Below are 24,715 nucleotides of genomic sequence, written 5' to 3'. Positions count from 1 at the left end.
CTTCAGACACAGGAAGTGGCACATTTAATTAGCTTGTCACTTACACATAGTACTTTTCCTAATGACACACCATTGACATTGCCACTCCTATTTATAAATCCAGGGACCCCCACAAAGCCAAGGACTACACACCCATAAGCATAGGATTGCTGAGAAAGATCAACTGTCTACTTGCCTAACCACAAGCAGTTTTATTTCACATCACATGCATTCAAGCTTAAGAGTGAGACACGACTACCCTACATCCAAAAGAGCAAACAAATTATTTTTGTTTAGTTATTTATTCATTAAGGTATTTAATCTATCTGTTTGATTTGCACATATGTGCCTGAAACACTGTTGTGCGTACATATGCAATAACACCTGAGCCAGCAGATGAGAAAATAAATGTAAAGGATCACACAGGGACAAGGAGGATCTTGACTCAGTTTGAACATGAGCAAAAAGTTATGCACATCCTCTAAATATTGACATTGATATAGTATGTGAGCTTGAATATCTTGTTGTAATCCACATTTTATTTTTTTGGTTGCAGCATATATAATTGTTAATGCTATTACCCTTCCCATCATGTCCAAACTAAAATAAGTCTAGGTAAAAAAAAGCAATATTATCATTGTAGGATAGTGCTGTTTTAAAACAGAGGATAGTCTGTAACTACAGCAAAATATGAATTTAGATGAACTTGTGTAAAATTGTCAATTGTGTCTCTTTAATGTCAGACTGTGGTTTCTTAAAGTGAATGAGAGGAATGACGTGTTTTCTTTTGCTTTTCTTCCTCTGCAGAGACAATACCATTCCCAAATTGACGATCTAATTGAGGAGACGGTGAAGGAGATGATAACTCTGCTGGTTGCTAAGGTACAACATAGTGCACTATACATTCAAACCGTGGATGAGCGACTGTTAATATTTCCTGTAGGACAGAAAATGGCCAGAGACACTTGTAGAATGACTTATGACTCATACATAAAGACACAAAAACAACTAGAAAGAGACTCAGAGAGACTGAAAGTGGCTGGACTTACATTTCCATGGCTTTAAGCTGACATGGACATGACACAGTGCTATAGTATACTAAGTGCACTACAGCAGAATGAGGACATGACAGATGCTTGCAGGCATTAACAATGGTTTTTGACTTTTCATTGTAGTAGACAGTTAATCATTTTGTTCTGTTCTCTTGTGTCTCAGTTTGTGGTCATTCTAGAGAGTGTGTTAGCCAAGCTCTCCAGATATGATGAGGGAACACTCTTCTCCTCCTTCCTATCTTTCACAGTAAGTAGCACATATGTAGTTTCATCACCACCTTCCTCGTCTTTTCAAAACCTCTTCAAATAGATTAATCGCCAGCTTTATTGGTGCATATTTAGATTTTCCAATGCAGTGCATTGGTTGATTATGGGTAATCTGACGACTTGGAAATGTATCTAAATGACTTACGGGCAGCTGTGGCTGAGGGGTAGAGCGGTCGTCCTCCTCCAACCTGAAGGTCGGCAGTTCGATCCCCAGTCTTCCCCATCTGCATGCCGAAGTGTCCTTGGGCAAGATGCTGAACCCCGAATTGCCCCTCATAGAACAAGAAGGTGCTGCTAATAGATGCACTGTGTGTGTGAATGGGTGAATGTAAAACTGCACTGTAAAGAGCTTTGAGCGGTCATCAAGACTAGAAAAGGGCTATATAAATACAAAACCATTTACTGATCTGGAAGTGAAGACATCACAACTTTAATGTTTACTGGACGACAGTCAACACACTTGTAGTGTGACATGTATTCATGTCAGTGGAGTTAACCAGGTGGTTGTGATGGGTTAACAAAAAACATGACTGTCAAAAAAGAGACAGAGTTCACATCCACATTCCTTTCTGTAGTTTACACAACAAAATCACCTTGGTCAGTTAAAGATGATGCTTTTGGTTAATGTAAACAGGTTGTGTCAGATATTTTACCAGAAATTAGTAACAGTATTATATATACATTAAAAACATATCCTCATTATGCAAATACCACATGTAATCCGCCCACAATACATTTTGCAAAACACATTTGATGTTGCAGTTTGGCTGTAGGCTATAGATAAATCATTTTTAAGAGACAGGGTAGGGCAAAGCCACTTCCAAGTTTTAGTTTGAATTACTACACTTGTAAAATATGTGTATATATTTACTTTTAGAATGTATTAAAAAATATATAGACATATTGTTTCACTTCTTTTTTCTTATCCAAGTGCTTTAAAACACAAAAAATAACAGTGAAATTAAAAACTAGACAACACATTTTTATTATTATTATCACTACCATCACCAATAACAGTAATAATTACAATAGCAACAACAGTAATACTACTAACGACACAATAATGTAGGCACATTGAAAGGCTAATAAAAAAATGTGTTTTCACATGACTTTTGAAAATGTCTATTGAGGGGGAGAATCGGATGAGGGGAAGGAGAGCGTTCCAGAGTTTAGGGGCGATGCAGAGGGTCCTTGATCCTGGGACAGAAAGCAGTCCCCTTCAGGTGATCTCAATGCTGTGACAGTGTGGTATGGGGATGGTAGCTTTGAGATGTAATAATAATAATAATAATAATAATAATAATAACTTTATTTGTATGGCACTAGGTTAGAAAGTGCTTCACACAAAGGTCCATGGCAAAAATGAAGAATGGATTGTAATAAAAGATATTCTGTTCAGTCCAATGTAAGAGCCAAATCATAGCATAATAAGGTCGAGACCTTAAGTTTGTAGAGAAAACCCAACAGTTCCCACAGGATGGGCTGAGACCATTTAGTGCCGTGCACACATACATACGATTTTTTTAATCTATCCTGTACAATGATTTTCACTGGTATTCCTAAAGACACGTCAGTATTTTAATTTGTTTCTCTGCAATAATTCTCCTATTTAGTGATTTGACAATTCATTTCAATTCATGTTCAATCACCATTATATATAGTGAAATATACAAAACCATAGTATAGACTAAATACATTTACAATATATACATTATTAACGACTCAATCATGCTGAATTTCAAAACCACATTTTTTCTATATTTTCCATCTTAATCTTTCATGCCAATTTAATACAATTTGACAATTTTCCTCTGCACCAAACAGCTTAACAACTCAGCTGGTTTCCCACTGTATCACAAAAGCCAGGTTATTGAATATGTGAGTGCACTTTTGCAGCTAGAATCACCATGAGTCATGGCTACCGGTTCAGTCGGCTCCAAACTACAGACTGTGAAGTGTCACCACAGCAGCCTTTGTTCTGAAGAGCGGAGCCACAGCCGGAGACTGACTGTTTTTCACCCCCCCCTCTCTCTCTCTCTCTTCTGTCAAGGTGAAAGCTGCTTCAAAGTATGTGGATGTACCTGTAAGTTAAACCTATTTATCTTTCTGATTCTCTTCTATATCTTTACATAATGGGACAGACATTTTCAAGTTTTAAAAATTGCATTAATCAACCTCGTATGTTACAAAATACACTAATTTAGCAATAATTTGATCTGACAAATGTATTAGAAGGAAGTGTCATGAGGTTAGTGACATTAACAAAAATAAAAAGTCAAACAGGCAGGAAAACAGATGTGCAGAGGGTCGTTAGTCATGGGTTGACAGATGAACTCACTGAATCTGCAACAGATTTGTCAGTCTCTGGCGATTTGTCTTGTCTGTTGTCCTCACGTTTGTGTTCCACCGTCGCACTTCAAAACTGTTTTCCCTCACTTTTGGCCTTGACCGGTCTTTGGTAGTAATTTTTAACCGTGAGACGTCTGTGTCACACATGTCTGCATCTTCAAAACCAGAAACAAAGAAGTGGGTTTGAAGACGTACATGTGTGTTGCTGAGCTTTGAGTGCAGGCGGAGGAACAATTACATGATCTCGTTTAAGAAGTAACTTTAGATTTTTTTTTACATTTTATTAAAAATCACTCCAAGAAAAAGGGTTAGTGTACAATTAGCATACACTGTTAATGACCATTCCTATGGAAATCTGGTGTTGTCTGTCCCTAGCTCGTCCCCACCGCTCCCCTCTCAACCACCTGTACTGTGCACGAGTGTGAAAAGCCTTTTTGCTGATTGGCTGAAATAGTGTTATGCTGTCCGGGTCGTCCAGCTTTCTTTGTTTCCCAGAATACAGAGCCGGGGCTGTGTATTTAATCCAGATTTAGTTTCAGCGCACAAAGAGCATACAGCTGGAACACCAAGGAGTAGCAGAATTTGACAATTGAATTAGTATAGCCTACCTTTAAGGGTTAAATTATGGTCTTTTACATGTCATTTTGATCTTTAAACAAAGATTTTAAGGTGGTTTTAGGGATTATAATTAACGCACTTTGTTCTCTCGTGATGTATGTGTGTTTGTGTGTGTTTCGTGTGACTGTACAAATATTTGACTATGCTTTCACATGTCGAATCATCATCCAGATGGTAATGGTTGTCATATTTCCACGTCAAATGTTCCTGTGTTTCCTTCGCCCAAATGTCCATTCATATGCATGTGGCCAGACACTGACAGCCAGCCATGCCTCGTGCCTCTCTCTCTGTGCAGTATACATTGTGAGTCCATGTTGGACAACACATGCCCACTCTACTGTTAGTGTAGCAGCGGGGGCGGTGTGTGTGTGTGTGTGTTTGTGTGTGCATGGATGAGATCCGTATAAGCTGCCAACACTTTGGCCGCATCAACATGCCAAATTTCAAATTAATGCCTTGTCAGTGAATGTGACGAGGCACTGTGTACGCTGACAGGGGTCGCAGTTTCCAGCCCAGCACGTTAATTATGTCCTTAATGTCCAAAATTAGTTTCACTGGTGAAAAAGACACTCATTTACACATTGTAACACCATTGCAGATGTGTTAACTAAGTTTAGTAGCAGATAGTGATTAGTTCTTTCCATAACTTTTGGAATCCATGTCAGTGGGAGAAAAGCGAGAGAAAAGGTGACACAAAGGTTAACAGTGTTGTCGTGAAAATGGTAATGTCAGAAAGGTTGGGTTTCAGCCAAGCTCAGTTTCTGACAAGAGCTGCCTAAAGAACATACAGTAACTGCCCTCGAGCCGGCCCAGAACATAACCTCCTTTGAATTTCAACATGAAATGTGTAAAATGTATTATTTATTCTGAAGGCCCTGATATAATGTATCAAAAAGCTGAAATCTAATAGCTAAAGTGCTATATTGAAAATAGCTTTATTTCTAACCCATATTTTTCACATTGTATGATCTACACTCCTCTATAGATCTGATTAATTATTATAGTATTTCTAATATGCGACTTCACTGCTAGATGCTAGTAAATCCTACACACTGAACTGCAGCGGATATTAACATCTTAACAATACCTGTCATAGAAACTCATACAGCATTGTTGATGTGTTGTCATAGCTTTTTCTTAAATTGAAGCCTTTTTTACAAATCCGTCTGAAAAAAGCTTCAGTCTCATATATGTATTCATATGTATTTTGTATAACCTAGATTTAGCTCTTAATCAAAGCAACACAATCCTACTGAATTTAAAACCTACAGGCCGTGAGGTTTTGTGGCTGTATTTGAACAAATGTTATTATTATTATTATTATTATTATTATTATTATTATTATTATTATTATTATTGAAAATGATGATAGGGATAATGTGCAAATACCATTTCCTTTAAAGTTCATTGTAACATGTATTTTATCTTTGGAACTCTTAGGATCTTAATTACAGTTGACCATTAACTTAAATCTCTTTTAAGCAGGTATCTCAACGTCTGTGTCACAGTTTTCTTGTTTTAGTTATTAGTTTGAAATAAATATATATACATAGAGATTTTGTAAGTATGTTTTCATTAGAACTATACAAAATATTATTTCAACCCTGAGCTGACTGAGCAAAGTTCATGTTCTCTTTTCCTGCTTCCTCTCTTTTACCCTGTGCCTTGCAGAAGCCAGGGATGGATGTGGCTGACGGTTATGTAACGTTCGTCCGTCATTCCCAGGACATGCTGCGGGAGAAGGTCAATGAGGAGGTGTACATAGAGAGATTATTTGATGTAAGTAAACCATCGCACCTCCACCACCAAAGAGGGATTTAGTAGCACAAGGTTTAATTTACTCCACCAGGAGATTAAACAGAACCCAAGTCACCTGAGTAAACTAAAGTCAAATGATAACATGCAGGTGATAACTGACTCAATGTGCAAGTAAGCTTTAACCTTAGAGAACTAGCTTGAATAGAATATAAAGTGTGTGTGTGTGTGTGTGTGTGTGTGTGTGTGTGTCAGAGAAATATGTCATTCACTCCCCTACATGTATTGTCAGTTTAGTTCAGCTGCAGTTCACACCACACTCCTTTGACTCCTGCTTTAATGTCTTTCTTCCTCATCTTGGATATGAACATGAGACATGAGATTGCCACACCACCAGAGAAAGTCAAAGTTGTTGTCTTGATCAAAGCACAATTATAAAAATCGTACTGCACCACGGAGTCTGTCCCCTGTTGACGGCGCTGTGAGTGGAAAGGAGTCGTGCTGCCCTGCCTCACACTGTCTGATGTTGTGCTGCCCTCACTGTTAGTTTGTGGGTTGGTCATATAAAGATAAGATTGTGCCGCTCTGTGGCTCCTGATTTGCTCTGTGGACTGGACTTGGGCTCTTCTTAACTGATGCATCAACTCATTGACTTTCAGAATTAGGGCACGAAAGAGTAAGGGCAGCAGTCACTATGGAATTTTATTTTGAACCCGTTGGATCCTATTCAGCTCAAAAATCTACAATATTGCACATATATTTCATATTCAGTATTTTCTTTCACATATTGTGCATCTGCTACTTTTAGCCTGTCCTCAGCTGAAACTAATACTGCAGTGGTTGTTTGTACAAATATCTAAACTGACTTTAGGCTTATTGTCTATGCTGCAATACATTTTATGATACAAGATGTCAGAGATAGAACAATGAAGTCCTTGACTTTTTTTTTTCTATTATCGTCCCTGGTGTTTAAAAATGTGCAGCATTGGTTTCTCGTTACCATGACCACAAGTAGATTTAATCCTAACATTGTTGTTTCGTGTGGAGAATTATTACTTTCTTCATAATTAGATAATACTATTTTAGATGTTTTGTGAATAATCTAATTATATTCTGGTGTATTGAGTATCTTTTGGATCACTGCTACCAGGTAAAATAAAACTGGGTTTGTTTTGATGGACCTGTAGTGGAGTCTGGCAGGTTTAAAAATGTTAATCCTCATTTAACAAAGTCAGAAGTACGTTAATCCTGTATCTCAGTCGTGCAGCTTCATGTCTTTCTGGTCTTTGCGAGTCACTTTGTGAAACTGACTGTACTGATGCATCAGTGTCCGTCCCACCAGCTGACAAACTGTAATCAACCCAAGCTGTAATCAACTTGCAAAACAGTCTCATGACACTGTTTGCCTCCCTAATGTGAGATGAGGTCAAGTAACACCAACAAAATCAGTAAATCTCTAAGCCTCGCTGCTGAGTCTCCTCTTGGGTCAAACTGGCTGTTTTCTCCCCAAATGTGTTGAAACAATCCCTGCAGCCGTTGCGACTCTCTGTGTATCCATCTCTGCTTATCTTTTCAAAATCAAACTCTTGAGTTTGTATGCCACCGTCCTTCTTCGTTGGCTCCTTTGTCTCATGGTGTTTCTGTGCAGTGTGTGCGGATCTTGAGGAGGGATTATCCTCAGCGGTGCTCTCTCTTTCTGAGTCAGCAGACAACAGTTAATCAACTGAAAAAGAGGCACAAAAGATCACTAAGTAAGTTGGCTGAGCTCCATGTTTACAAGCAGCCACCCACCACAGATTCTGTCCACATTTTTTGGGCCTTACAAACAGGTCGTCTCATCAGCTAGTTTTGCAGAAAGCATCAAAACTGAGGTTAAGGATTACACTGTGAAAAGATGGAGCCGGCTCATTTAAGGCACAGCTCCGTCTGTTTGTGCAACACACACTAGCCATAGCACAAAATGGAAATAGGGCGCTCACTAAGATAAGATTGATACAAAGAAAAAATGGTGCAGATATTTTAAAACACGTCACAGATTTTTTTATGTATGTTGCCTTGACGATTCTTATTTACATAATGGATATTATGTCGATTGAAAGTTCTGTGTTTAGGTCCCTGGCCTGACGAAACTGAGCTAGAGCAAATACAGTATAAACTCTCAGATCTTGTAACACTCCTTAACACCAGACCAGCTCATGTTTGTGCACTCTCACAGATGGGTCTGGCCCTCTGTCCCATTCAGACCAATTTCCATCTGTCCTGAAACTGGACGGGCCAATCACAACCATGTATCTAAAGTGGATCAGGTTTGGGAAAATGAGTGACGGAGGAGCGCCTCTGAAGAACTTCCGATTAAAACCAACGTGGCTGCAGCTGATGTGGAAATGTAGAGACAGTAGCCTATTAAACCAACTAGACTGAATTCTTTTTTCAAGAACAACAAAACATGAAAGAAACAAAAAGAAAATACTCTATGCAGGAAAAAGCGGAGCCATACACATAGAAAACACCAACAAAGATAGAGTTTGTGGTAATAGGGGCTGGCGTTGATGAGCTGTAAGCAAATACATGTGATTTCAGCAGCAGAATTTATATGTTACATCCTGACTCTGTCTGCTGAGTCCACCCTCACCACCTGAATGCTCATCACCTGCTGCACTGTTCATGTGTGAAAGGTAACCTCCACAGAAAGTTCGAAACCCAATTCTCCGTACATCTTCTGGACATCTTCATCTTGTGAAAATGTGCTGAAATGTGGCGGACTAACTACCTCCGCTAAGTCACTTCCTGGGGGGGACACCATAATGCAGTCAGGAAACAGTTTGTACAGTAATCTGAGATCAAAGATTAATGGGGATAATCTTTGATCCCAGAGTGAAGACGATCACACAAACATGTTTTCTCCGACTTAGAGTCTTAGCCGAAAGGAAGTTCTCTCTAAGCATCTTGATAAAGATATAAATGTACCTTTGTCTCTTCATGTTGGACTGTTTGCCCACAGACAGAGACGTGAGAAGTCTTCATCTTTCAATGAATCCACTTCTCACTTGCTGTGTCGTGTTTTCCTTATGTTTTCTAATTGTATCTTATAAGCAATTATTTATGGATAATTCTTGTTTAATTTTACAGACAGACTTGAGTTTTCTTGGATCATTTCATGTGCGCTTACTCTTAGTTTAGAAAATATGGATACATGTTTTTAACCTGTGCAGCAGATCTCACTTAAATCAGTAAGTGGAAAACCAGAATCAATCTTAAATGACTCAGAGAATATTTAAAAATAATGAATAGCTTAATCACATGTAAAGCAAATCTAATAAAAATAATTAGCTGCAGCTTCCATCATCTGTATTTGAGTGAAGGCTGAAGGGTGGAGGAGCTGAAACAACTGAAGGTGGAACCGACTGATAGGAACATCACGCAGGTTGTGTAGTGATGTAACTGTCAGCACTATATTCTGACTGTGTTTCTCCTTGTTGGAGTCTCTGCTGACTTAACAGTTGCATCTCTCGGTTCCTGCCTTTGTGTTGAATTGAGGCCTTGAGGTGGAAAGCGTCTCCTGTCCTCTTGCTCTGTGCTCGTCCTGACACAGGGTGACAGAGAGGTGTCCGGTGCTGGATGTTTGCTGTTCGTAACCCGTTGCCTCACTGTGTTACCTCTTTTCCTTCACAAAAGCATTTCTGCCGGGATCCATCTCACCCCTGGCTTCTCTTCGTTGTCATTCCGTATCAGTTCTCCCTGCGGCCGATGAAGGTGTCTCTGGCTGCTCTCTGCAGCTCTGTTGTGCTTTTCTTGTCACTCTACCCTTTTTTTATCTCTTTCTTGTCTTTTTCTGGTTAAGAATGGAAACACACAAGATGGTGCACTGGTGCTTGACTGCAGCCTTTGAGGCAGACTTGTTTTTGTATAGATGTGAAGTAGTTTTTACCTGCATGCCTTTCATACTGCAGTTTGTCCTGGTTTCATTCTATCACACCAAACTATGATGGATACACTACTTTCTTATGTTGACACTAGTATAGCTTATTATACTGTATAATAATAATAATAATAATAATAATAAGAAGAAGAAGAAGAAGAAGAAGAAGAAGAAGAAGAAGAATCCAACATAATTCAGGAAGCACAGTTAGGCCCTTATTTACAGTAAAGTCAGAGATTTAGTGACAGGCAGGTGACTCAGGAACCATTAGTAAGGCCCTGCCAAAGGATCTCAAGCAGTGATCAGACTTGTATGAATTTGATAGATCAGAGAAGTAGTCATACATATATCATCAATTCTAAAACTCATAGCTGGTCATTTAGGGGTAGTGACGGATTTGGTAGCTTTTTTCAGAGTGTGTGAAAAGCCAGACAGCAGCATTGTGTATGTTGATGTGTACTTTAGTCATCTGACCATCAAAAGACGAAAAGACAACAGACAAAAAGTAAACCATAAGCCTCTGTTTTAACACAGTCCGATTAATCACCAAAACCGGCTGCGAACAGTGCCTGATGCTCAATACATCCCATTACAGAATGAATTTGAATATCCCTTTTAAAGGTTGGAATATGGAAGGAAGGAGTGTGCCAAGTAAACCTGGTAAATACTGTATCAGGATCTGTGATGCCAGGACCAGCTTGGTCTGGAGCATTCAGGTATACACAGGCAAACCTGCTGGTGGAGGTCCAGAGAAGAACCAGGCCAGGGGTCTCATTTAGAAAACAGTGCGTGGGACTCATACTAAAACTGTACGGTGCACACAAAAGCTGTAAATGGCGTATGCAAAATAATTCTGATTTATAACGCACACCTCAACGCAATGTTCACTTTATAAATCACAGTCCACCTGGAAACGTTCGTACTTGGGTCTGCCTCATACTCCGCCCTGTACACGCCCCCTCTCAACCATAAATGGTCAATGCAAAGCACCTCATTAATATTCAATTGTCCTGCTGACCCATCAAGTGATGAGAGGAGGAAGCTAAACTCTCTGACACTGACATCGAGTTGTTTGTTAGTGATGTGGAGGTGAAGAGTGATTTTATGGGACAGCAGTGATGTCATTAATAAATAAAGTACACTGATACACTGCTGCTGCCGCAGATAAAACAGTGAGTGAGAGTGAAGGGGATAGAAAGAACGCAGAATGAAATAAAAAAAAACAAATCTAATTCAAAGGTGGAGGCAAAAACATAATCGCTTCACACTGTCAGACTGTGAGGGAACCTGTTGTATTGTCTGTTCGTATTTTAATCCTCCAAAACTGCAGGATTATTAAATTCAGAGACAACTGTGATGTCCAAAATCTATAGAATTTAACAGAATTATTTGTATATGCTTGTGTTTGTACTGGGATGGTTCGGTTCGATCTGTGTGATACTGGACTTCAGCTCAAGGATCACAGATCGTCATGGGAAAAAACTCTTTGTGATCGCTGAACCCTCGTTTTCTCCTCGTTTTCTTCCCGTCCTGGATGATACACACAGTGTTAGAAGATATTATTAAAAACTATTAATGACTCAGCTCTGTAACTCTGCTGTTTATCTGAACGTTATTTGTTGTCAATTGTTTTATATTTTTTCAATTGAGGGATCGTATGGAACAGTTTTGTCGTGCGGGCACAACTAACGCTGTTGTTTTTAATGTTAATGATGAAGTGGATCAAATATCTGGCTTCAGTTCACCACCTCACGTCTGCATCGTCACTTTCCAGTCTCCAAAACGTTCGTACACATGGGTCAGAGTGTGTGGAAATGCGCAAATTTGTTTTTATAAATACCAACGTTTGCGTGAGAAGTGGCGTATGCACGTTTCAGCCCCTGTTTTGTGCGTACGCAACGATTATAAATGAGGCCCCAGTTGTGTGGTCCTGGAGATAGGCAGCAGGTCTCCAGGGGCATGACATCACCTGTGATCATTTCTTTACTTTTCACGCCCTCTGCCAAGAAGTACTGTGAGGAAGATTGACCATCGTGGTGACATCAAGTCCAAAGATGGATTGATTGACAGACTGTGACACATGATGCTTTTTTATTGCTGCTGTGTAATGCTCATATGCGTTAAGTTTTCATATGTAAATAGTTTGCATCTTCTTGATTACTGAAAATATAATGGTCAGTTCTTTATATACAATGAAAATATCTTTACCAAATCATCAACACTAAATTGAAAACAATCACATCTGACTAAGACATCATGTGTAAACATCATTGGAACATATTTGATTTTCACCTGTACCCAACACATGTTCACTCTATTTCATATTATTTTCTAATTATTCATTATGGCACAGAAGAAGAATACACTGCAGTAAACATCAGATGAGTAGTGATCAGTTAAAAGCAGATGTTATTGAACCCCCACTTAGAGTGTTACAGGCCACCAAAGCAGATACCCTTGTTTGTGTGTGTGTGTGTGTGTGTGTGTGTGTGTGTGTGTGTGTGTGTGTGTGTGTGTGTGTGTGTGTGTGTGTGTGTGTGTGTGTGTGTGTTGTCCTCTTGAAATAAGGTCAGGATGGACTCCTCTTAATCTTTGCTTTGTTAGGCGGCCCCTCCCTTTCCTTGGCGGACTGCTGACTTCATTTACTATATCTGTTTCCCTGGTGAGGATTACAACTTGTGTCCCATACACACTCACAATGAGTCGGCTCGTTACATAGAACTATTGTCCCATGGCTCGTTGGTTTAAAATAGCATTCTTCAAGCTTTTTTTAAGTTTGTAGTTTCAAAATCAGGTTACTGCCTCCATCTTATCATGACACTGTCTGCTATTTAATTTCAGAAATCCAGAAAACAGAAAAACGTTAACGTATAAACCACATAATTTTAAGAAGGTTCAAGAATATAGTAAAAAGGGAGAAAAAAAGGTGTAAACAAGACAATAAACAGCGACAAAGACAACAAGTGCTTTGAAAACAATTTTCACCCAGCTTTATGTAATCCAGTTTTTATTTTTCAATACTAAAAAGACATTTTATGACATTTTGGTGACCCACCAGGACACATTTTTATGCTCGTTGACAAGATTAAAGTCTTTAAATCTTTCATTGGGCCATAATGCAGAATGAAAGGCCACCATTAAGTATCCTGGTGCCATAAAAGTTGACTGTAAAGAGATTACAGATCAAATCACATCATCACATAAAGTGCTTTGATCGTGCTTTGTTTCACACATCCCTGCCAAGTCTGAAGATACACACACATGCAGTGTTTGGAAGGAGAGGAGATGGAACACAGGCTACACAGAGACACTTTGCATGTATTTAATTTGTAATTTAGGTTTCTTAAACATGTTTGGTTGTGATTTCTACCACAGACAATAAGCCTGAGGTTATGTGTCATTTTAATTGGGGTTAAGGCATGCATTTATCTCAAGACGTCTACTAATATCAGCCATAGTAAGAAGATTATTTCCCTGCCGCCTGTTAATTTCTAAATATGTGTCAACACTCACAATTTGATGTCTAGAGTGACAGCAGTCAGGCCCATATGTGGTCTAATGCTGATAATGTTAAACAAACAACAGCATGTCAGGAAATGAATCATAATCTGTGAAATATTAACTAAAACTAATACCCATGTTCTGACATAGATCTTTGGGTAGGGGTGCTTGGATATTTTTAATTGATATTTGACCCACTTCTCTGACCAATCAGGGGGAAAAGCTTTGCACTTGTTATTTTGCACCTTCATAAGAATAGAATGTGCTACTTTTCAGTGTTTAAATCAGATTTGCTTTATGCCATTTTACTAACCACAATCCTGGTCTCGCAATCCAATCATGGAATAGTTTTAATATAGGAATTGATCTGTAGGAGGTGTCTGTAGCATCGTGATTAAACTTGCGTGGAAATCCCCTACAGAGAGGCGGCTCCTGTTAAGTGACTTTTTATATATTTTTGAGCTGCTTCTGTTAAGACCTGGTATTTACATCCATCCTGGGGTATCTGCTCACAAGTGGACAGCTCTAAGTATGACAGTGGCATTAGAATACGTCCTGAATGTGTCCCCAGTGACCACTTGTGATCGGATCTCACTTCCCCGCTCTATATGCAAATTGTCACGTAAGTCATCTCTGCAATGATGTTGTTTTTAACCACTTCACGTTACAGATGTGTTCACTATCAATGTGCGTGTGTGTGTCTGTGTGGGGAGATACACGGAGAGAGAGGAGAGCCAGGAGAGGCTGATCAACTCAATGTGTATAGATTTACAAGGAGATTAGAGACAATGAGAGAAATTATTTACTCATTTGAAAAGTAGAAAATCCACATGTGTTGGTAAGAGTTAGTTTTGTGGTGGTGGTCACAGTTAATTAAATGAATGTGAAACAGTAGCAGGTCAGAGGACATCAGCTAAGTAGCAGTCTTTTATATGTGGCCTAGGACACGTTCACACTACAGAATGTGTTGACATGTGTCCCAGACCACCTCCCAATCTGGTCTGAGTGTTAAGATCTCAAATACATCCTCAATGCATCTTTGGTGCTTAAAGATCCTTTCCATATTTAACAGATAACTCTGAAGTTTTCACATTGGTGCCAAAAGCTACACTCTGTCTTCAGCTTTTGACCAAGGATTTGAATCAGTGTTAAACAGGGAACTAACTCTTTATCCTCACAAGGATATGGAGGCCCATGCAAGTTAGTCTATCCAGTCTACTGTGTGTGTATGTCATTACCATGTCCTTGGGGTAGCCCATCTTGTTGAGAGTACAGTGTAAGTGTGGGCTACCAGGGCTGTTACTTGAAGCCACGCTGTCCTTGTTTCGTTATGGGAGAGCAATCATGACAGGAAACAAAGTGCATTGGCAGTGGACACTGAGCTGCACCATGCATGCACTGTTTGTGGTCAGAACCTGTCTCACTCCAGCGGAAGTGGACTGAGTGTCCAGTATAGTGTCTTCAGGACTGCATCTGTATTTTGTTGATTCGTTTTTTCTGTTGCCTTCATCAAACCTTGACCTTCACTGTGCACTAGGGCACGTTGAAGCTCAGTGTCAAACAGTCAGGGTGAGAGTTATCAGCTCTAAGTATGATGCCATGAAAACAGTAATTTGCTTTACTGCCCCGAGTGAAGGAGCTCAGATATTTTGGTGCCTTGTTCACAAGTGAGGGTAATGTCACAAGATGAACAGAAGGGAGCTGTTGTGGTGAGCAGGGAACCATGCCTGAAGGTAAAGCTGTGGAATTATGGTCTTTGTTACATGGTGTCTGGGCTCACCCTTAGATATAGGGGAAGATCATGGAAATCATGGAAAGAAACTCTGCCAATTCATGGTTTAGAGACGTTATCCTTCTGAACATCTCCCTTTGGTGACATCCTGGTCACATCCAACTAAGTGGAAACACTACAGGACACAGTGGGGGATTATATTTTCCATCTGAACTGGGAATGCCTAGAGCTAGACAGTTGTATGCTACTACTACCTGTAAACCCAGATAACAGCGATGTATGGATGGTCTCTATTGCTGTGTCTCAATTCAGCTGCATCCTTTGGAGGCTCTTTTTTAAGACTGATTGTGTCACAGCAGCGTAACTAGGCTGTCCCTTTAAAAAAGGCTCCTTCCAATGCATCTGACAAATGCGTCCTAGCAACTGCAAGAAACGAAGGACCCTACGGATGAATCCTTCCAGGCCCAGCCTATCCCAGGATTCATTTCGCTTTTGCAAAGAGTTAATGGTGGCAGCACAAGACGAGACGTCCAATGCTTAAGTATCAGGTTTCAACTCAACCGAACAGCTAACGGTATACATTTAAAAAACACTTAAAACTTTCTCTGTGTGGCCAACATCAGCTCTGTTTCTAGCCATCCAAAGGATGGAATTAGCTGGTGATGCAGATCACTGGAATCTGACCAGACGTCTCATTTTGGTTCGGCCTTCATGGTCTAAGCTGCCCACGAAGGAGCCAGTCTCCGTAGGCCATCCTCCGAAGGATGCAGCCCCTGAATTGAGACACAGCTTATGTTAGCTTAAGCTGCTTTCAGACATGCGCTGAACTCCGGAGATTCTCTGCGGTTTCTCCGGAGGAGGTGCCTCTGTGAATGCAAATGTCAGAGTGAGAGCCTCCGGATTAACTGCAGACTTTCTCACCTGGCCCCCTAGTATAAGGGTCAGCAGAAAGTCCACAGAATCTAAAGTGAGCACACAGCCATTCTTTATGCTGCATATACAGTCTTTTGTCAGATGTTTAAGGCTGGTTTCTTCATTTGTTGGTATTTTGTGGAACTGTGTTTTTTACATTTCACAGCATTGTTACACAATTCACATGTACTGAAAAAGACCTCAAAGTTCTCCTCTAGTTGGGCATTTTGTTAAGGCCATGTGACGTGTGTGTGTGTGTGTGTGTGTGTGTGTGTGTGTGTGTGCGTGTGTGTGCGTGTGTGTGCATGTGTGTGTGTGTGTGTGTGTGTGTGTAGGGAGAAATTAATTTGGTTCCCCCCCTACACCCTTCCTCCCTCCCCTCTCTGGTTTAGTTCTTGAAAGAGTGGCTGAAGAGGCCCGGATTAAAACAGATGTGCTTAAATGATACTGGAGGGGGACTTAGCACGGCACAGCCTGGGGATCATTGATTAAAAAAAGCCATGTCTTTAGCCTGAGACAAATCCAGTCCTGCACTGATACACCACAAAGAGAGCAGGAAGGAAGAGTAAGACAGAGATGGTGCTGTAGAACAACTAAATCTTACCCCCCAATACCCTATCCTCTTCCACACACACACACACACATAAACAAGCCCTACCCCCCAGGACTAGAGTCGCTGGAGATACTGGGATTACGCAGGTCAATTATACACTTAATCTGCTTTTGCCCAGAGGAGATTAGGAGCGCGGCTCATTGATTGATTTGAAGTATTTCCTTTGACCTTGGGTAGTTATCAGATTCACAAGCGTGGCAAAATTGCACTTCTGTGTGACGAAAGTTAAAGCGCTTTTTAATCGCTGCTGCTTCTCCTGTCTCGCTCTGCTTACCAACTGCTGGACGACTGGGAGGGAGCAGAGTAAGGGCAGGGGTCAGATTGAGCTGCTGATTGGGGGATTTGAGATTGTTGTCGTCGCTGTACTCTGGTCATGGCGGCTGTGTGTGTGTGCGGTGGGGGGGCGTAGTGGTATAAGGAATGCCAGCAGACTAGTGGGTGATGGAGATGCCTTCATACCACTTGGCTGTCCGGGGGGAGACTTCACCACTTTGCCGGCTCCGGTCACGAACTGCTGGCCTCACAGCCACGGCAAGTGAACAATTTAATCAACACTGAGCTCAGTCAACACGCAAACTTAACTCCTGCAGCCTGTCAGACATCTTATACTGCTCAATACACTCATATATGTGTCACATATATAATACTGCATAAGAAAGAGTTTTTTTTGTTTGAAATGCCATTGTGGAAAATGTGAAAAGTATTCAATTGAATTGAAGATACCTGAGTATAATAATGCACAACTTCATGAATAGAAGTTATTAAAGTTATGACAATAAAAAGTTTGAAAAGATCTAATCATCTATTTTGAGCAAAACAGGCTGAGAGACTCTGTAAAATCAGTATGAGTATATATATATATATATGTGTATGTATTGAACTAATAAGTAGAGTAGCAGCTACCTGTAAAAGTATTACATTCTATAATAATAATACTAACATTAAGTTAACTTTTCATTAATGAGACAAAAACTGACAAAAACTTTCACAACTTTAGTTTGTTTCTTCATTTTTGCATTTGTACAATGACATAAAACATTAAAATATGACATCATGTGATCAAGATACAGGTTCTGAAAACTTGCTTTTGTTATATGCATCCATGCACCTTAAGCTAGCCTAACCTTTCCCTGATATAAATGATTGAAACAGGATGTTATGTGACACATGCAGTTAATGTTTAATATTTATACATTAATACACTTATACACAGCTTTTCTCATTTTAAATAGAACTGAAAGGGCAATGAGAGAGTGCATACCACAGCCAAGAACCAACAAGCCCATTATGAAACCACTTTTAAATTCATTGTTTATATATCTGCACCAAATCAGTCCCCTTAAATTTTTTTTCATTAAGATGCAGGAATATTTCTCTGAGAAATCAGTGAAAATTTTGCAACATAATGTTAAAGAAAGTGAGAAAAGTTCCTGAATCTGCCCCCTGATTCAGTCACGCCCCACAACATGTCACAGATCTCAGAGCAGTTTTAACGTAATCCTCCTCACAAACAAACAAATAAATGCAGATGAAAACCTAACCTCCTTGGTGGAGGTGATAATAATTTTGTGATTTAAATTTTCATGAATATTTGTGTTATAGTGATATTAATGAAAGTAATGAGCTCTCAACAGCAGCAGTGGAAGTGGATCAGAGTTGACGTATCTTGATTCTTTTGTTCTGCATCATTATATGATATTGTGGATGTTTACATCAGGGTTTCAGTCTCATTTCCAGAATACTTGCTCCCCTATTGCATGTGATTATTTTTGTCACGTTTTTTTCTTATTGATTTCTAACAAGAAAATCTGCAGTATTTTGCTGTACAGGATTGGGTATTTTAAATCAATCTTCTGTTTGCGATAGAATAAAATTAATTGTCCCTTTTCATCCACAACAATATGACGGCAATACTACATCAACATGCTTTTGTTGTTTTTCATGCCAATAATCTCTTTATGGTTGAAGTTAAATATGTGTAAACGGATTACACAACCAGTAAGAAGGAAAAGATAGTCATGGGTCACAATAATAAAAAAAGGCCAGCCAAGCAGGATAGGTTAGATTGACTGTGTGTGACTGTTCAAAACATGCTCTGAAAAGGTTTCACTTCCGTTTAATGATGTCTGTAAGCAGCTTAGAGTCTTTAATAATTACTGAGAGAGAGCATTTTGTTTCCCTGCTTCGTTTCTCTGTGGTCTAAATCCTCTATGAGCATTCCCAGCGCCTTGTTGCCGGGAGGAAGCAGCTAACGACACTAAAGCCACCATCACTGCGAGAGGAGGGAAATACAAGTTTAATGGAGACTTCTCCTTTGTCAGGTCCCGCTGGTTTATTGATGAGGGCCGGCAGGGTGAATTGATTGAGGACACACATGTCATCTCTCGGGTCTCTATCACCCTTTTATAGCCCCCTTCCATCCCTGTTTCCCTCCTCCTTGTTAAAAAGGGAGGTTCGGTGGCATTTGTTTGATTAACTTGTCTGACAAAAGTGACAGCTGCTCACGGGCGTATGTGGATGAGTGGCCCAGTGCCGCTCCCTCTTTGTACATCTGTCAGAGCCGGAGCAGGGCGAGCGGGGTGAAAAGAGACAAATTGGACCCAAAAAGAAGGCCATTCACCTTCTCCAGACCCCCCTCTGACACTCCACCCCTCTATCCCATTCAGGTGCTCGGCGGGACCCTCAAGTGCTTGCTGGCTTATTCCATTTTCACTCCCCCTATAGAGTTCCCCGAGCCCACAAGTGTTTTAGCCCTCTTTTTCCTTCCCTCAGTCCACCCCTAAGCGGCTCTTTGTAAGTAGAATGGCTCACTTTTCTCAGGGCCTGAAGCTGGCGGCTTTTTCTCTCTTTTTTGTCCACCACAGGGCCTTTCTGTCGCTCATTGTATGTTTACTCAATGACTGGTCGCTGACCATAATTCCAACTGTTTAGTCCCTCACAACATGAGCCCCCAACCCCCTGCCCCCGCCGCCCCAAATATACACCCATCCCTTCTCCAAACCACTGTGTTTTTTTAAAGTTGCTCCTTATTTAGTCCCTCGTGTTCATTGAACTGACACTTACTGGTAGAAGGACATGGGTGTTTTGTAAGAGACCTAGATTGGCGTCTTGAAAGGAAATCCAGACCTGAGATAAACATTTACCTTTCTCCTGTGATACTGAGCTTGGGGTTGACTGCCATTCCACTCCTCAGCACTGCTTCCTTAACCAGCCGTCTGGCTGAAATGCCCACTGAGCCTGTTTTGTTGCAATCCCAGCTGTGCTCAGACTGCGGTCAATGGTCAGCTGCAGTTCGCCTTTTGTGTCACCAACAGAACGTAAACAGTTTGAGAGCTGTGAGCCCAAAACTTTACTTTCAGAGCCCCTGTGCTCTTTCCTCCTCCTCTAACATAACCACTTCCTTCAAAGAAAACAGGGGAACAGAGCGAGAGAGTCAGAGCGCAAATGTGGCTTGATCGGAACAAGTCCAGTTTATGTGATTGGCCAGCTGAGTAGAGGTGTTAAAGTGGACGGTCGTTTGGAACACTGAACACCTAACCTTAAGTTTAGTTTTAACCTTGGTTGTACGATCTAGTCCATTTGAAGCAAACTAGAGCAAACTGGGGCCCTAAGTGCACCCCCACCATAATAAAATTAGATAAACTGCAGTCGCCACAGGCATTATGTTTTTGGGCTGCACTGCATCTGTCAGGAACATCTCAAGCTAATTTCTTTAAATACGGCACATTCACACTTAAAGGTCAAGGTTACCTCACAGAACACATTGTTGACCAGAAGTGAAATATGACACATTTGCAAACAAAAACCTAAACTCAAAAGGTAAAAGTTCAACTTCACTTTGACATCATATTGTCCAGGAGAAACCCCCCAAAATTGGACAGTTAATAGTGAGGGTGAAGCTGGAAACAAGGGGATAGTGAGGGGGATGACAGACAACAAAGGCCCCAATACACAATCAAAACTTAGATGTTGTAATATGGGATGCATGATCATTACCCCTTTAACCCTTTGCCAGGGAACTCTGTGACCAGGGGTTTGAGGTTACAAGATCATCATTTTAAAATCAATCTTAAACCATGTACAATGTTAAATACACTATTGAAAGCGTTCATTTCTTTACCCTCTTGGGTCACAGCTAAAAAGAGGATAAAACCTATCCTCAGACACGGATTCTCATTTGTTATGCATGCTAACTACTTACATAATGAAGAGCAACAGAATATCAAGATAGGAACAACAAGTCTTGTTATTCTGTCAAATGAGAGGTAGAAGAATCCTAAATTCATTGTAATAACTGATGACAATGATAAGCAAATGGGGGTGTGAGTTACTATGATAATTGAGTGTCGTTATCAATGGGCCTCTGCTGAGCTGGTGAGCAGCACTAGAATAGGCCAGCAGTGGACTCATTCATCAAAAGCTGAGCAGGTAGGATTAGACAAACCCTTTGTCAAAACTTCTAACTGCATAATGCCTTGTACCCCCCACCCCCTCCAAAAATACCAACCCCATCCTTATTTGTTTCTTTGTTAACCAGTGTAAGCATGTGTGTTTGAAAGGAAAAGTAGTGTAGCTTTATGGCACTCAGCAGCCTTCCTTCTTCACAAGGAAGCCTGTCACTTGGCATTAGTGTTACCGCACCAGCAATCATCATTCCATGCCTCCTGTTAATTGTAGACACAGCTGGGTCTCAGCAGGACATGCTCTCTCTCTCTCTCTCTCTCTCTCTCTCTCTCTCTCTCTCTCTCTCTCTCTCTCTCTCTCTCTCTCTCACACACACACACACACACACACAGAATACCTCAGCTACTTTAGAGGAGAGTCACCAGTACTGCCCCGCGAGTGTGAGGAAAACCTCTCTCTGCATCCACTCTCCCAGTCACTGGAGGAGCAGCTGAGCAGCAGTTTTATCCAGACAGAAGCTGTTTCTGTTTATTTGCAGTTACAACTGACAGGTGTTGTCTTTGACTTCTGTGTGTGGTGATTTGATCAGATGATATCCTGCTTCTGAAGTCAGCTTAATGTGTCATATGTCCGTCAGTTCAATTGTCAGAAAGTCCAAAATGACAGAAAAAGAAAAATATGAATTCTGCTGTATTTAAATACTCTATACATGAGAATAACGTTTTTAGCAACTATTTTCAACTCAGTTTTGCACATTGACCACACACAGTCCAGCCAAACACCAGGTGTGGCTTTCATTACCTTTACTTCTATTGGATGCATCCTGTCATTCCCCGTGCTATTCGATCCTTGATTGTGTAACACTGCTTTGGTTCAAGCAGTATGACATAATAATGTTAATTGATATATCAGTGTTGAAGATGGTTTAGAGGTACATGTGATGAATGAATGCTGTAATAGCCACAGCTGTGAGTAATGGTTCTGTACCAACAGCTGCTCTGGCATTGCTACAGAACCTCACCGAATATCATCATGTGAATAACTGTGGATTTCTGCTGTGTATGAGATTTATAAAAGTAAACCATGCATGTTCAGTTTTACAAATCTGATAAGAGAGTGCCTTGCTGGTTTTCAATCCACAAAGTTCTATCCGTGGCTCCAAAATAGCCGACACTTCAAGTGCAGCATGAGTGGCTGTATGGATTTAACCTTATCACTCAGGGCTGACTCCTCCATTCACAGTTAAGGATGAGTAAGGGTCCACTGTACATCCAAAGACATGAAGGTTAGTTCATTAGACACTGCTAATTTCTCAGTATTTAGTCCTGTAAGCAGGGAATCAACAACCATTTCTACATTAACATGTGAGTACTTGTGTATACTGTTTTCACTTAACCTCAAAATGTAATGTTGACCCTGCAGGGTCAACATTACATGACAAAATCAAGTCAATACTTATACACAACCTTACAGTTAAATGTGATTCATTTCATTTGAATTCAAGAAGAAAATCATATGAGCTACTTGTACCTCTGTTAAATTAGCTTTACCCCAAGAAACGTAAACAGGTTGAAATATACTGGTACTGTAAAAGATAAAATACAACACAACATTATAATTATAAATTAAAACAGTAAGAATTTGAACAAACAAAATGTAAACAAGACTTAAGTCTCACCAAAATGTTCGATGAAAGTTAGTTCTGATTCAGCAGTGGATTTGCACACACACACACACACAAACACACACACACACACACACACACACACAAACACACACACACACACACACAGAAAGAGAGAGAGAGAGAGAGCAGCAGAGGCAGTAAGAGGCAGAGTCCCAGGTTGCTTGTAATCCCTGTGTACCCCCTGTGGTGAGGCCCCTCCTCAGCTCCTACATTCCTGGCTCTCAACAGCACAAAAGCTCCTGAGCGGCCCCACAAAGGAGGGGCCTCTGACCTAACAAATCGGTTGGCTTGCTAGGCTTTGTGTGCGTGTGTGTGTGTGTGTGTGTGTGTGTGTGGGGGGGGGGGGGGAGGGGGGGGTCTGTGTGTGTGTCTGTGTGTCTGTGCGTGTGTCTCATTAGCCCCTTTCACTCGTATGCACTTTTATGACATCTTTATCCAACCTTTGATTAAGAGCATTGTCTTTTAAATTCAGAGTTTGCAGGTGTGTCCAGAAGTTCTGCAAAACTAGATATTTTTCTGCTCACCTTAAAATTGATGAATCAAATATACAAAGCAGATGTGATCTACTCTCTGGCCAAAATGTTTGTATTATGTATTTATGTTTTTATGTTTGTATAGTATATAGTGATCTTACACAGATTTCCCTCTTGAACTGCTGTCAATCTGATTGTTGACTCGCTCAACTCCTGCGTTCACTCTCAGAGTTTCATGTAACTAATTAAGGGAGCTTGTTTTTGACCCCCGCCCATCTGCACTCAGGGGTGGTCAGCCTTCTTTTAATTGAATATGTCCTGTCCTATTTAAATGTACTGATTTATTTGAATAAAAAAGCAGTCGATAACTGCACTTATTTGATTTTGCAGTATTAACCACAACCTGACAGCTCTCTCACCACAAATATAGGTACAAAAGGAAACAAATAGCGCGACCTGAAGCTTTTTACCCCCAAAGTCAGGGCCACCAAGTAGTGAATCATTTCCAAGTGCTGAATTGTGCTGACCAGTAGAGTCATATGAATGAAGCATTGATGTGGACATTTCCTAAAAGATCCAAGTGCCAGATTGCGACCCATTCACACAAGTTAGGTCCATGCCATACATTTATTTATATTTTGTATAGTAATGTTGACAGTGCAGCTATGTAGCTATATGGGACTAATTTAATAAATAAAAGTGATCCTTTATATATGTATTAAATAATAATATATATTTTATTTTATTAAGTGTGAAAGTTGTCCGCTGATAGAGAATCATTGCATTTCTTGTGAAACTTGAAGCCACCCTCAAGTCTGAAAAGGCCAGTTCCCTTTCATAACACTGGAGCAAATATATGCAAAAGGGGTCATGAAAGAGGTGAGTAGGTGGATGGGGAGGGGAAATATGAGAGGTGTGCCATTTTTTGCATCGGATCCTGCTGGTGGCAACCCCCCCCCCCCGCCAAGCGCCATGCGAAGACTTGGGTGTGAATGCTGGCTTCAAGGCGAGGTTTGTGTGTGTGTGTGTGTGTGTGTGTGTGTGTGTGTGTGTGTGTGTGTGTGTGTGTTGCAGTGGGTGGGGGGGGGTCTGGTGGGATGGGTGGGTTGGTGTCAAATGGGGGCAGGAGGTCGCTCCTTCACCCGGCTCTCACTCGAAGGGGGATGGACCGGCAGATGTATATGTTTGTATGTGGGAAGCGTGTGCGTGGCAAAGTGTGGGACGTGCATGTCGCCTGTGTATAGGTAGAGGTTCATCAGCATGTCATAAGGTGACAAAACACACACAAATGCACACACAAAGATAACCCGGTTGAAGAAACGGAGGCACTTCCTTCAGATGGAACTCGTTAGAGTGTCACAGATTTGATCCCTGTCGGGTTATGGCATTATGTATTCAGAGCCATATTACGCTTGTTTTGGCTGTCAGCAAGTGCTAGCCCCCTGCTGATCCCC

At 40.7% G+C, this 24,715-nt stretch overlaps 1 protein-coding gene across 8 annotated transcripts in view; it reads left to right on the top strand.

Moving 5' to 3' along the window:
- Positions 1-24,715, top strand: part of cadpsa (Ca2+-dependent activator protein for secretion a) — a 164,195-nt gene that overhangs the window by 130,581 nt on the left and 8,899 nt on the right. For all 8 annotated transcript variants that reach the window (XM_034586801.1, XM_034586809.1, XM_034586808.1 and 5 more), the window contains 4 exons: positions 787-861; positions 1,195-1,278; positions 3,349-3,381; positions 5,937-6,044. In XM_034586801.1, the coding sequence (XP_034442692.1) occupies positions 787-861; positions 1,195-1,278; positions 3,349-3,381; positions 5,937-6,044 (300 nt within the window). The remainder of the gene's footprint in view (positions 1-786; positions 862-1,194; positions 1,279-3,348; positions 3,382-5,936; positions 6,045-24,715) is intronic.

The sequence above is a fragment of the Hippoglossus hippoglossus genome, chromosome 5, assembly GCF_009819705.1.
Source record: "Hippoglossus hippoglossus isolate fHipHip1 chromosome 5, fHipHip1.pri, whole genome shotgun sequence".
In the NCBI taxonomy this organism is placed as follows: Eukaryota; Metazoa; Chordata; class Actinopteri; order Pleuronectiformes; family Pleuronectidae; genus Hippoglossus; species Hippoglossus hippoglossus.
Note: the sequence above shows the minus strand (reverse complement) of the source record. Positions and strands in the feature narration are given on the sequence as shown.